Consider the following 12,441-nt stretch of genomic DNA (forward strand, 5'->3'; position numbering starts at 1 on the left):
TGGGTGAGTCTAAAGAAACCGAGTGAAATATTATGTAAACAACATAAAGGGAGCTGCTTTAAGAAAAGTGAGGTTAGGATGTCAGCTGACGTGCGTCGTAGGGTTCCTGGCGCGGTGTGCCCATCGGTCAGACCGCGCGACATGATTAAACAGTGGCCAAAGCGTGTGGCAAAAAGTGAGGTTATGTTGTCGCCCGGTGCGCTGTGGAGCCCCCAGGCCAATCAGACTATTAGGCATCGTCGGTGCGGCGCTCCGCGGGGCTCCGGGTTGGGCAAACGAGGTTGAGCCTCGGCAATGTTTGCGGTGCTTTACGGCGACACGCGAGCGAGGAGGGGGGGGGGGACGCGTCGTGCAGCAGACTCATTCCGAGAGTCGTCGCTCTGACTCTCTCGCACTCAAGGGGCGTCCCGTGCGGATGCGAGAGAGACGGGGCGACGAAAAAGGCTCTCGGAATCAGTCTGCAGTTTGTTTGTGGGAACAGGCGAGCAGCGGCGTGGGGTGGCACGGAGTGTCAACACGACGGTTGCACCAGGTGCCGCAGCATCGCGCAGCAAGCCCTGTAGACTGATTCCGAGAGTCGTCGCGCTGTCTCTCTCGCACCGATACGGGACGCCCCATGAGTGCGAGAGAGACAGCGACGACTCTCGGAATCAGTCTACGGGAAGAGTCGTGACAATGGGTGGCCGCTACGACGGAGGCCACGAACCCACCGAGAGCAGCGGACTGAGAGTCGTTTTCGTCGCTCTGTCTCTCCCGCACACCCATGGGGCGTCCCGTATAGGTGCGAGAGAGACAGAGCGACGAAAGCGAGTCTCGGAATCGGTCTGCAGCCGAGAGCGGCGGCCGACACGCGGGGGTAAAAATACTGCGAGGGCCACGCGGCGCAGTGCATGGGGCCGGAGCAGAATGGCCGGAAGACCGACCGAGGGGTTACCCACTCGTTGTTTTAGTGTACACACGATTCCGGATTCCCGCGATTCCCAGAACATATCCCTGAGAAAAAGAGAGAACTTTCGAAAATTTGCTTTGTATTTGAATGTTTTTGTGCGTATCACATGATTACCATGACTTTAAATTGAAACTATGAGGATTTTCCATCAAATTTTAAAAGATTTACGAATGATTCCCGGACTGAGTGTACACATGATTCCCGGAGTGGGTAACCCCTCGAGACCGACGCCGACGGCCAAAACTCTAGACGCGTTTGGAGCTCCGGAGTCGCTAAGCGGTCCCGCAACGAACGTGTGACCCCACTAATGGATCCCTCCCATTCATTGGTGGGGTCACACGTTCGGTTCGAGTCCTATTTCGCGAATCTGGAGCTCAAAACGCGTCTAGAGTTTTGGCCGCCTCCACCGGTCTTCTGGCCCACTGCGCCCCTCCTGGCTGCGTCCCGCGGCGCGGGCACGCACGAAGGGCTGCCTAGCCTGGCGCTTCAAGGCGGTGATAATGTAACGCGACGCGAAGCGCGCCATCACCACACCACTGTAACATATTTCAGCGATCTTTAAATACATAGCAGCGGGGAAGTCCTGCGAAAAAGTTTAAATCGAGTTTTTGCCACAGGATTATTTTGACAGAATTTCATATTTAACCTGCTTCAAGTGCGTGCTTTGTGCGTTACGCGCGTTCGACCCGAAAGCCGCCCGCGGTGCGGCCTTTGCCGCTGGAGGCCGCACAACACACAGCGCGTGTGGGCGCGGTGGTGGCTACACGATAAAAAGGGGAGGGGGGGAGGGACATAGATTGGCGTTGAAGCAACTTCTTCCCATTAGCAGAACAAAAGCGCTAAATGAGTTCATCCTGCCTTTTACAAAAGGCTAATCTCGAGTTCCGCGTTCACGGCCAGGGGAAAGGGGGGGGGGGGGGAGAATGGCCATAGGGCACACAGGACGCGAAGGGACCCAAGGCCGAAGGGTCGGACAAGGGACTGGCTACTCACTAGGGCCTCTCTGTCGCTCGCCCTGCTCGTACATAAAATTTATCCTGTTCTCCACTGACCCCGTGCTTTTGTTTTCCTTTTCGAGAGGAGGGTCAGACCACTCTCTCTTCTCTCTCTCTCTCTCTCTCTCTCTCTCTCTCTCTCTCTCTCTCTCTCTCTCTCACACACACACACACACACACACACACACACACACACACACGCAGTGTGCATTAATCGCCGAGGCTTGAAAGGGGGAAGCCAAATTGGTATTGGGGAGGGTTCAAACCCTTGTCCGAGGGGTGAGTCACAGTCAGCTTATTTTATCTTCACTCCCAGTAGTGTCACCGCGGTGCGTCTTCGAAACTGCCTTCCAGGCATTATTATTTGTTTATTATGATTCATGAATGTATTCAAATCACTTTGGCCTAGAGAGGAAAAGAGAGCCTTTGCGCACTTTTTCCGACTTTTTCCGTCCATTTTTTTTCCTACGAGTGCACCTTGACATATTGGGACATGTCCTTCTCCTCGGGGAACATGGGGAGAGCCTTTGAAGCCACGCCGCGTCTGGCAAGCTGATCCCCCAGGACCCGCTCTCTTTCACAAAAAAAAAAGAACAGACCAGAAAACGAAAACAACATTTGCACTATTAACTTTTCACAGCGCTTACTGCGTCTTTGTGTGTGTGCTCAACAACAAGTAGTGAACGATCCAACACTCAAACCTAACTTCCCACTCAAGTACACACTTACAAATGCATGACACTGCAAGAAACAAAACCACAACTGACCTGCAAGAATTCCCGACAGTTTTTTTTAAATCAGGATTGGACTGTCCTTTTAAAGAAACAAACAACAAAGTACAATGGACCTGGCATGGCGAGTGCAGTCTAGTCCTGGCCTCTTTGTACCAAACTCGTTTATACTTTGTACTATCCTCATTGCCCTTTTTTCACAGTTTTCGTTGTACTTTTGTGTACTATTTAATTTTTTCTTGCAGTCAACGTTACAAACGCATACTTGGCAAAGTACATACTTGCAAATGGATGCTTGGCAAGTTCTACACGGAGTTATACGGTCCCAAACATGCCGTTTGCAAGTATGTACTCGGCCAATTATGCGTTGTTAAGAGTCTCCTTGGCCATGTATGCATTTGAAAGAGCGTGCTTTTGGCCAAGCATGCGTTCGTTAGTGTCCACTTGGCCAAGCATGCATTTGTAAGTGTGTATACTTAGCAGACAGTTAGGTTTGCAGTGAATGCAAAGCCATGGCCTTGCGGTGCCACTTCATCTTCATCACCTATTCTATTGACTCCGTGTCCCTTTGGGAGGGCCATCGCCCCGCTGCAGCCCGGCAGGCCGCCACCCCGTCAGCAAAGCCACGCACAGTGGGCCAGAAGACCGGTGGAGGCGGACAAAACTCTCGACGCATTTGAGCTCCAGAGTAGCTAAACAGACCTCGAATCGAACGTGTGGCCCCACCAAATGGTTTGCTCTCCGAACGAGGAATCCATTGGTGGTGTCACTCGTTCGTTTCGAGGCCTGTTTAGCGACTCTGGAGCTCAAAACGCGTCTAGAGTTTTGTCCGCCTCCACCGGTCTTCTGGCCCACTGTGCCACGGCGGGGCAGGCTACGCTGGCCCCATGAATATGCGATCGCGCTGTATAGCACAATGGCTGCCTTGCCAGTGGGCGACGTAAGCCAAAGAGCCCGCGCAACAAGCAGGACAGGGGACGCGCTGTGGGCCGGAAGACCGGTGGAGGTGGTCAAAATACCAGACGCTTTTTGAGCTCGAGAGTCGCTTACTGGAACTCGAACCGGACGTGTGACCCCACCAATGGATTGCTCTCCGAACGAGGAATCCATTGGTGGGGTCACACGCCCGGTTCGACTGGACTTTGACGACCTCTGAATTTGTTGTCTATATTTGCTGACCTTTTGTTTTTGCTTTACAGTGGAGTCGCTGCGCGCAAGTATGCTTCGCCTGGAGTCATGGACAGGGACGCTTCGTATCTCGGACGACTTGGAGCGGTTCTTCGCGGGGAAGTTGCCACAGGTTCGCAAAGAGACGGACGCACGAACAGATGGAAAGACATTACAAGCCCAGTTTGTCAGGTTACACGTTCTCCAAATGGGTGCCGGTGGCACGCCTCACTCATGCCGAAAGCTCCCTCGGGAGGAAGTGTTGCGGAAGAGAGGGAGGGTGAAGGGGAAGACGAAAGTGCTTTCGCTGTGGAGCAAGGCGGGGCAAGGCAGCATGGCAGGTGTAAGGAGGAATTCCAGGAACGAAACCTGGAGCGGATCCGAACGCGGGAAAAAGGGGGGGGGGGAGGAAGCAGACCTTACCCCATGCCACGCATATTTTCCGCTCCCCTCACAAATTCACAGTGCGGTTTCACCAAACTTTTCCGGGTGACAACGACAACGGTAGAGGGTTTGATTCGGCTGGGTCGCACGGTGGCCCACACTCTCATTCCAGGAACGTGACATACATAAAAACGAAACGTGACAGAATGTCACGTTCGTTTGAGCATTGTGTCACATTCTCTTGAATGAGAACAAGCTAATTTTTGGCCGATCCACACCCAAACGAATGTGATGCAATGCACAATGCAATGCAAAACTCTAGACGCGTTTTGAGCCCCGGGGTCGCTCAGCGATACGCGTTGTGCCGTGGTCGTGGGTTCGCGACCCACCCGGGTGCCCCGTCCCCCTTGCTCCACCGCACACACTCATACACAAACACATACGAAAGCGCGCACGCACACACAAACACACACACACACACACACCACACACACACACACACTCACACACAAAGAAGCAAATCGAACATGAAGGCGAAAACAAAAGCTGCTGTCTCAATTCCCTTTGCTACGGTGCTTCGCCGTAGCCTCTCCCAGCTGCTCTTTTTTTGGAGAGGGGGGAGGGATTTGAACGCCGAACGCCGAGGTGACGGTCCAGGCTTTCGCGGCTTTCACTTCTTTGTCGGTAGCTCTGTAGGCCTATCCGGGAGCGATTCTGCCGTCTACGCACACTGTGAAAACCTTACAAACAGTAAGCCTTAAAGAAAAGCAGCTTGTTAAAACAAATTATTTTGAGCATACATAAGCTTACAAAGAAAATACTTCGTAATTTACATCCAGAAAAATGGTTTCTTGACTTTTAATTTTCTTGGTTTTTATTAGAAAAAATGCCTTAACACAAGAATTTTTTTCTGCGCATGCAAAAAAAAAGTTTGCGTAAAGGAAGATTTTCTTAAAAAAAAAAAACAAGAAAAGTTTTTTTTTATCCGACCAGTCATTTTTTTTTTTTTGGGGGGGGGGTGTACGAACTATTTCTCTGTTTAAGAAAGTAACTTAGATTGTTCTACGTATGCTTTAAGCGTGCATCTCTGTCTTTTCACCACGCTCCACAAATTAAATAATGGCTTCTGTCTCTCTCGCACTCACTGGCAGTCCATAAGGAGTAACAAGGACGGACAAATATTTTTTTAAAAAAACGTGACGTAGTAAGTGGACGATCCCTTTGTACCCTTTGTCACCACCAGCGGCGCCAGGGACCGCCAGGGACGCCAGCGGAATTCGAACCGCCACATAATTTATGGGGCAACACCTTTCAAGATGGCAAGTCGGATAAAAATTTATGCCCAACCTTGAAAAGTGCATTTTTTTTTCATTTGTAGGGTAGATTTATGGTATGACTGACTGAGGGGGTGGGGGTCGAAATGACGCGTCCGGGATGCGGCTAGGCTGCTGAGTGCGGTGGAAGGGAATGATATCGAGTGGCGAAAGCGCGCCAAAGCGGGCCGGGAAAAGTGCCACCAGATTGCAGACTGATTCCGAGAGTCGTTTCCGTCGCTCTGTCCCTATCCCGCACCTATACGGGACGCCCCATCGATAAGTGCGGGAGTGGACAGAGCGACGAAAGCGACTCTCGGAATCAGTCTGCTGGCAACTGTCTATCCGAACGTAACCGACACCCGGCCGCGGAGTGAGTTCCCGTCGGTGCGGTCAGCACACCCCTCCCCCTTCCCCCCTCTCCTCGCCGGCCGGCTCGGCGGGGGTTGGTGCGTGCGGCGCGGGGCCGCTGGACCAGACGGCCGTCCCGCCGCGACCCCCTGCCGCCGTGCCGCCGTGCCGTTCCCCTCAGCCTCCGAGCCCCCGCGGCCCCCACGGCGGCCACGGCCTCAGTGCCGTCGTGCTGCTCCCCGCGTCTGGTCGGCCGCCCCGCGCCGCGCCGCGCTCCGAGCCGCTCCGAGTGCGTCGCCAAGCTCGCGCTCGTGCCGTGCCAGCGCTGCCGTTCGTCGCCGTCACGAAACACTAAGATAAACAGCAGTTCGAACTTTGACTCTTACCGTCGCGTGGAAAGCCCCAGCAAGTGGCGTGTTATTTTAGAAAAGAAAAATTAAAACGGAACAGGAAGTGGGTGGATTTTTAACAGTGCTGGGCCAACCTGTCGGCGAATGCCTGGACCGTAATCTCCCCACGCTTGGCCGCGTGGGCGGTCGCCGCCAGCGGACGGACAGAGGTGGGTGCGTCATTTTGATCGTGTGGGGGTCAGTTTTTCCGCCTAGTCCGAGGACACAGACCGAAAAAGGCACAGGAAAAGTCGAGGGGGCAACCACTCCATAAGTCCGGTGCGATCCGGTGTCCACTTTAGTGCCTGAAATGCCTGGAAATCTAAAATATTTGGCGTAAAAACGGTTGAACTGTGGCGATTTTCTCTGTAATACAAAGCAAAACAAAAATAAAAAATATCACATATTACTGCGGAAATTTTCACTGTAGTACAATGAAAAAATAGAAAAAATATCTGTAAGGTAAAGTGAGTTTTCCAAGGTAAAGGTCAGTTGCCCGCCATAATATCGAGAATTTTCATCATAATCTGGAGAATCTTCTCTATAAGACTTGTCGAGTGTAAATGAATTTGCGGACCGTCAGTAACGGAGGGGAAAACTTCGATCACATTTTTTACCGCGAGCTTACAAGAGAATCTGATGGGGAAGACGGCGGCGGACCAGTAACTTTCGGAAAGTCCCGTTCTCCGTGAAAAACGGCGGAATTTTTCGCAGTGTGACGAAGGGCTTCCCTTTTTTTGGGGTCACTGGGGGAATGGCAGAGGCGGACTTGCTGTGGGGAGCGCAGCAGGGCTAGATTGTACTAAATAGGGTGGCGACCCCTGCCCCCCCCCTTTTCCCCTCCCGGGGCCATGTCGTGCGCAGGTGTAAAGTGATAACGGACAATGGGGCGCGTGTCATGTCCGCCAATTACTGCACGGCTCGCCGGACGGACAAGGCAACGCGAACTCTCAATGCCCTCCCTTGCACTTGCGGAGGGTGATGGTGCACTCGATGAGTCTTATGGTTGAGGCAGAGTATGCCTAGGGATTGGGGGAGAGGCATTTTGCCAGAATACCGCGATATTCATATCGGAGTCCCTGGTTATTGGCAGTGACACGCACACCGTCCGGCCAATAGCAATACGACGTGTTCCGCCATTAGTGATGGCAGCCCATTAGGTGCACCGCCACAGAGAGAGAGAGAGAGAGAGAGAGAGAGAGAGAGAGAGAGAGAGAGAGAGAGAGAGAGAGAGAGAGAGAGAGAGAGAGAGAGAGAGAGAGAGAGAGAGAGGGAGGGAGAGAGAGGGGGGAAGGGGGGGGGAGAGACGCACTCAATGCAACGCATTCCGACAGATTAGCACTGCCAGACTACTCCAGGCCCGTTCCCGTTTAGTTTCTTTCATTCCATGTTTATGAATGTTTTTTTTACAAAATAAAATTATGCGTCAGAAATATGGAACGAGAGCGCCGAGTGTTCAATTAGATTGCTTTGAGTTGCGAAAACAAGGCGTCTAAAAGAGACAGAGATGGGAGCTGTGTAGCCAATCCAGCAGAGCAGGGGTCTCCAACTCGTTGGCCCGCAGCTGGCCCGCGGGCCAAGCGGGCCAGGCCGGGCACGCTGGGGCCCGCCCGGTGCGACCGGAGCGGGGAGAGACAGGTAGTAGGTAGCGAGGGGGGTACTGGCGGGTGGGTGGGGGACGTCTGCACAGCAGCAAAGCCTCTGAGATCGGAGTGGGAAGAGCGGCGATAGCTGAGGCAGCAGTAGCGCTGGCCCGGGCTCGGGCCCGCGGGCCCAGCTGGGCCAAATGGCCCGCCGGGCCTGAGTTGGAGACCCCTGCAGCAGAGCCACTCCACTGACCGAAGTGGTGAGAACTACCCGGAAGTACTTACCACTGCTTACCACCAGGGGCCACCTCCACTACTGCACTCCCAGTCAAGCTGCAAAAACTTGCCCACTATGTCTAGATTTTGCAACAATTTTTGCAAGGTTTTGCAACAATCCCTGCTATAAATTACAATGAAATACATTTTGCAGTAACGAAGTAAAAATAAAGGCCGCTTCGTCGCCAAAAGAAGGGGTAGTTTTCGCTAAATGGTGCAATAACTGAATTGCCGCCCACACCAGCGTGTCGTCGGAACGGCGAACTCGGTTTCATCGCAAACATTTGGAGTAAAAGCAATTGCAAAACGAATGGCAATGCGTCCAAAGCAATTGCGGGTCGCTGTGTATTTTCCCTGGCGGGGTGGCCATGATGGCGATGCCTCGCCCTGCCTGGCCCGGACGCGCCGCAGTGTGACGGCCCACAGTGTGGTGGCAGCGCTGAGACGCGCCGGGCTCGCGTTGACTCCGTCAACAGCACCCGTTTGCACAGGGTAGACCGCTCGGTCCAGTCGGGCTCCAGTCTGGGGGCGGCCGGGAGACCCTCTTGGGGCTCACGTGTTCGCGTCAACACGATTGTATCGTCGGCCGGGGTCCCGCGCCGAGGGGCCCGCGAGAGGGGTGGGGTGGCGAGGACCTCAGAAAACACCAACTCGAACTGCGACGACCCGCTATCAACAAACAGACAGCGCGCTGTAGATCAACGAATGTGACGTCATACTAGTTGAATAACAGTATGCGACACGCTGTGAGACTTTGTTGTAACTTTGTGGTAAAATCAGAAATGGCATTTTCATCACTTGAAAATGATGACAGTTTCATCACGTATTGCTGAGCTTGCTTGCATGGGGCTAACATCAATGTCATCAACAAGTTTGACAAAATAGTTTGTAAGGTTTTCTCAGCGTAAACACAAACAACATTCGCGAATCTTAAAATGTATACGGGGTGGGCCACAGTTGCCTATTTGTATCGCCACTCTTTCCTGTTATTTATCTACTTTCACGTTTTTGCAGGGTCCCGCGGCGGCCGGTGCTGCCACTCCTAACCCCTGACCGCGCTGAGCGTGCCGGCGACGGCGCGCGGCCCGCACGGAGACCTGGATGAGTTGGCGACCCTGTCGGCGGCCGTGGAGGCGCAGGCCAAGCAGGCCGCCAAGCAGGCCAAGGAGGAGGAGGACAAGCTAGCCGACAAGCTGGCCGACAAGCTGGCCGGCAGGCCCGAGGCGCACGAGGTGCGCACCATGGACCTGGACGACATCCTCCCCGACGTGGGCGAGTTCGGCGCGTACCAGCAGCTGCTGCTGTGGTTCGTCCTGCTGCCCGGCGTGCTGCCCTGCGGCTTCCACGCCTACAACCAGCTCTTCATGGCGGCCAGCCCGCCGCACTGGTGCTACGTGCCCGAGCTGGACGCGCTCAACATCAGCCAGGAGTGGGCCCGGAACCTCAGGTGAGTCTCTCCCTCCCTCCCTCTCTCCCCCCCTTCTCTCTCTCACTCTCTCCCCCCCCCCCTCTCTCTCTCTCTCTCTCTCTCTCTCTCTCTCTCTCACTCACTACCTCCCCCCCCTCTCTCTCCCAAAGACGCGTTTTGAGTCGCAAAATGGGACTCGAACCGAACGTGCGACCCCACCAATGGATTCCTCGTTCGGAGAGCAATCCATTGGTGGGGTCACACGTTCGGTTCGGGCGACTCTGGAGGTCGAAAGGCGTCGGGGATTTTGACCGCCTCCACCGGTCCTCCGACCCGCGCGTCGTCTGCAACCTCCGAGAGTCCCCCGCCTCGGCCCTGCCTTGGCGGCCCGAGCGCCTGCGGATCGGGGCGTAGGCAACCCCGCGGGCGGCGCGTCCCGCGGGAGGGTCTACCCGCCAGGCGCTCCGCCAGCCTGATCCATCTTCAGGTAGCAAAGTCATTACCCCCGCGGGACTTTTCCTTTTCACTCCATCATACGCGTGGCGGCGACGGCAAGCAAGGCGGCAGGGCCGAGACCCCGGCCGGTGCGTCGTGTCGTGAGGCTGTCTCTCTCGCACTCATGCGGCGTCCCGCGTTGAGAGAGAGAGAGAGAGAGAGAGAGAGAGAGAGAGAGTGTGAGAGAGAGAGAGAGAGAGAGAGAGAGAGAGAGAGAGTGTGTGTGTGTGTGTGAGAGAGAGAGAGAGAGAGAGAGAGGCGCTGATAGAGACTTCCACCAGCTTGCTGCCAGTGCTCCGGGCGGCGTTACTGACGCGGCCCATACCTGCTCCCCCAACTTGTCCGCGGCGGCATGTCCCCCGGTTTATTGTCTCCGCGACACGGTACGCCACGGCACGGCACGCCACGGCACGCCACGGCACGCAGCCTTTGTACGGCGAGTGTTTCCATAGGACAGGCAAGTAGAGGCGATGATGGGGTCGGTGGGGTGGCGGGGCGCGGTGACCCCGCGTACGTGTTATTTCCAAACGAGCTCCCTGCCAGGCGCGGATCCAAGGGGGGGGGGGCGATGGGGGCGTCGCTCCCCCCTGAAGGCGGCGAAGCCGCCTGAAAGGTAGGCAAAAAGTAGCACATTACCCCTGTAGGTAGGCAACTTTCGCGACGTCGCCCCCCCCTGAACCCGTCCCTGGATCCGCCCTTGCTCCCTGCAGCTCCTTTGGCCCTGCCTTTGGCCCCCCGACCCGCCTCACTCATTCCCCAAGTTTGCCACAGCCGAAAGTTTGATGCAAGTTGACGTGTTGCCGCGCTCATTGAGTGCGCCCACAGCGCACTGGTGCCGCCCGGAGCGTCGCCTCGTCGCTCTCTCTCTCACTCATGGCGCGTCCCGTGGGCGTGCGAGAGAGACAGAAGCGGCTTTTCAGAATGGCTCGGCGGCGCAGTGGGCCAGAAGACCGGCGGCCGAAACTCTAGACGCGTTTTGAGCTCCAGAGTCGCTAAATGGGACTCGAACTGAACGTGTGACCCCACCAATGGATTGCTCTGCGGACGAGGAATCCATTGGTGGGGTCACACGCTCGGTTCGAGTCCCATTTAGCGACTCTGGAGCTCAACACGCGTCTAGATTTTTGGCGGCCGGTCTTCTGGCCCACTGTGGGCGGACCCGCACCAACATTTCGCCCCCGCTGCGTGTCGTTTTCCCGCTCCGCATCACGGAAAAGGGGGGAGGGCTGCCGACGTGCAGCGGCCGGCAGGAGGGGGGGCCGTGGGGGGGGGCGGTGGGGGGGCGGCCGGGGGGCGGCCAGGGGGCGGCGTGGCGGCCGTGGGGGGCGGTGGGGGGGGGGGGGGGGGGTGACCGCCGAGCGGGGCCAGGCACCTCCTCGCCGATCCTGCCCGCCTGCTCGCACCGTGACACGCTCAGCGTCCCCTCCACCGCTGCTGCCCTTCCCTGACTCGTTACTGCATGTTTTTGACCAAAAAGAACGTCTTCCTCTATTTTTCTCTCTCTCTCTCTTTTCTCTCTCTCTCTCTTCTCTCTCTCTCTCTCTCTCTCTCTCTCTCTCTCTCTCTCCCCCCTCCCCTCTCCTCTCTCTTTTTCGAAGAGTGGTGTCTCTCTCGCACTCAAGCACCCCCTGTCGGTGTATATCGTTTGTCCGACCGACGTTTGTCCGACCTGCAAAAATTTTTCCGACCTCCTTTGCCCTTAAATTTTTTTCCGATCGACGTTTGTCCGACCGACGTTTGTCCGACCGACGTTTGTCCGACCGACGTTTGTCCGACCGACGTTTGTCCGATCACTTTTCAGGAAAGAGGGAGGGGGAGAGTAGAAATATTTCCCCGACGTCGTGAAACAGATTGGTCGTCAGAGGACAAAAGGGGGGGGCCACGGTGCACATCGTTTGTCCGACCTTTGTACGACCAAATTTTTACTTGCCCGGGGTCGGCTGAAAATTTTGTCCGACCTCCGTTTTGTCCGACCCACTTACACCGCCACTCGGTCAGGCTGCAGCTAGAGAGCAACTCGGCGGCGCTCAATTGATCTAAACACCCGCGGGTCACTCTCTATGTCAATCAAGACGGATGGGAAACAATCCAAAGACATTTTAACACAAAATGTATTCAGAGTAACAGAATAAAATCAACACTATAAAAAAATTTCAGCGAAAGAGGGCACCCCCCCCGAACCGGCCCTCTTTCCCCCCCGGCTTGGTGAGCCAGTGGTTCCCCCATCTCATCACAGGAGCAACCCCAGAGTTAAACCGCAGTGGCCCCGTCATTGGTCACGTCATCTGTGATGTGGAGGAGTCCTCTCATAGTAGGCCAGGCTGCCACCTTTCCCAGTAGTCGGGTTTCGTTCCCCCCCCTTTCCCCCTCAGGGGCCATGCTACTGGTACTCAGGAG

At 55.5% G+C, this 12,441-nt stretch overlaps 1 protein-coding gene across 1 annotated transcript in view; it reads left to right on the forward strand.

Annotated features, from left to right (window-relative positions):
• The first annotated feature begins 6,171 nt into the window (after window positions 1–6,171).
• Window positions 6,172–12,441, forward strand: part of LOC117644605 (beta-alanine transporter-like) — a 42,059-nt gene continuing 35,789 nt past the window's right edge. The window contains exons 1-2 of the mRNA XM_034384206.1: window positions 6,172–6,449; window positions 9,156–9,588. Of these exons, the coding sequence (XP_034240097.1) occupies window positions 9,383–9,588 (206 nt within the window). The 5' untranslated portion in view covers window positions 6,172–6,449; window positions 9,156–9,382. The remainder of the gene's footprint in view (window positions 6,450–9,155; window positions 9,589–12,441) is intronic.

Source organism: Thrips palmi, unplaced genomic scaffold (genome assembly GCF_012932325.1).
Source record: "Thrips palmi isolate BJ-2018 unplaced genomic scaffold, TpBJ-2018v1 HiC_scaffold_18, whole genome shotgun sequence".
NCBI classification, from domain to species: Eukaryota; Metazoa; Arthropoda; class Insecta; order Thysanoptera; family Thripidae; genus Thrips; species Thrips palmi.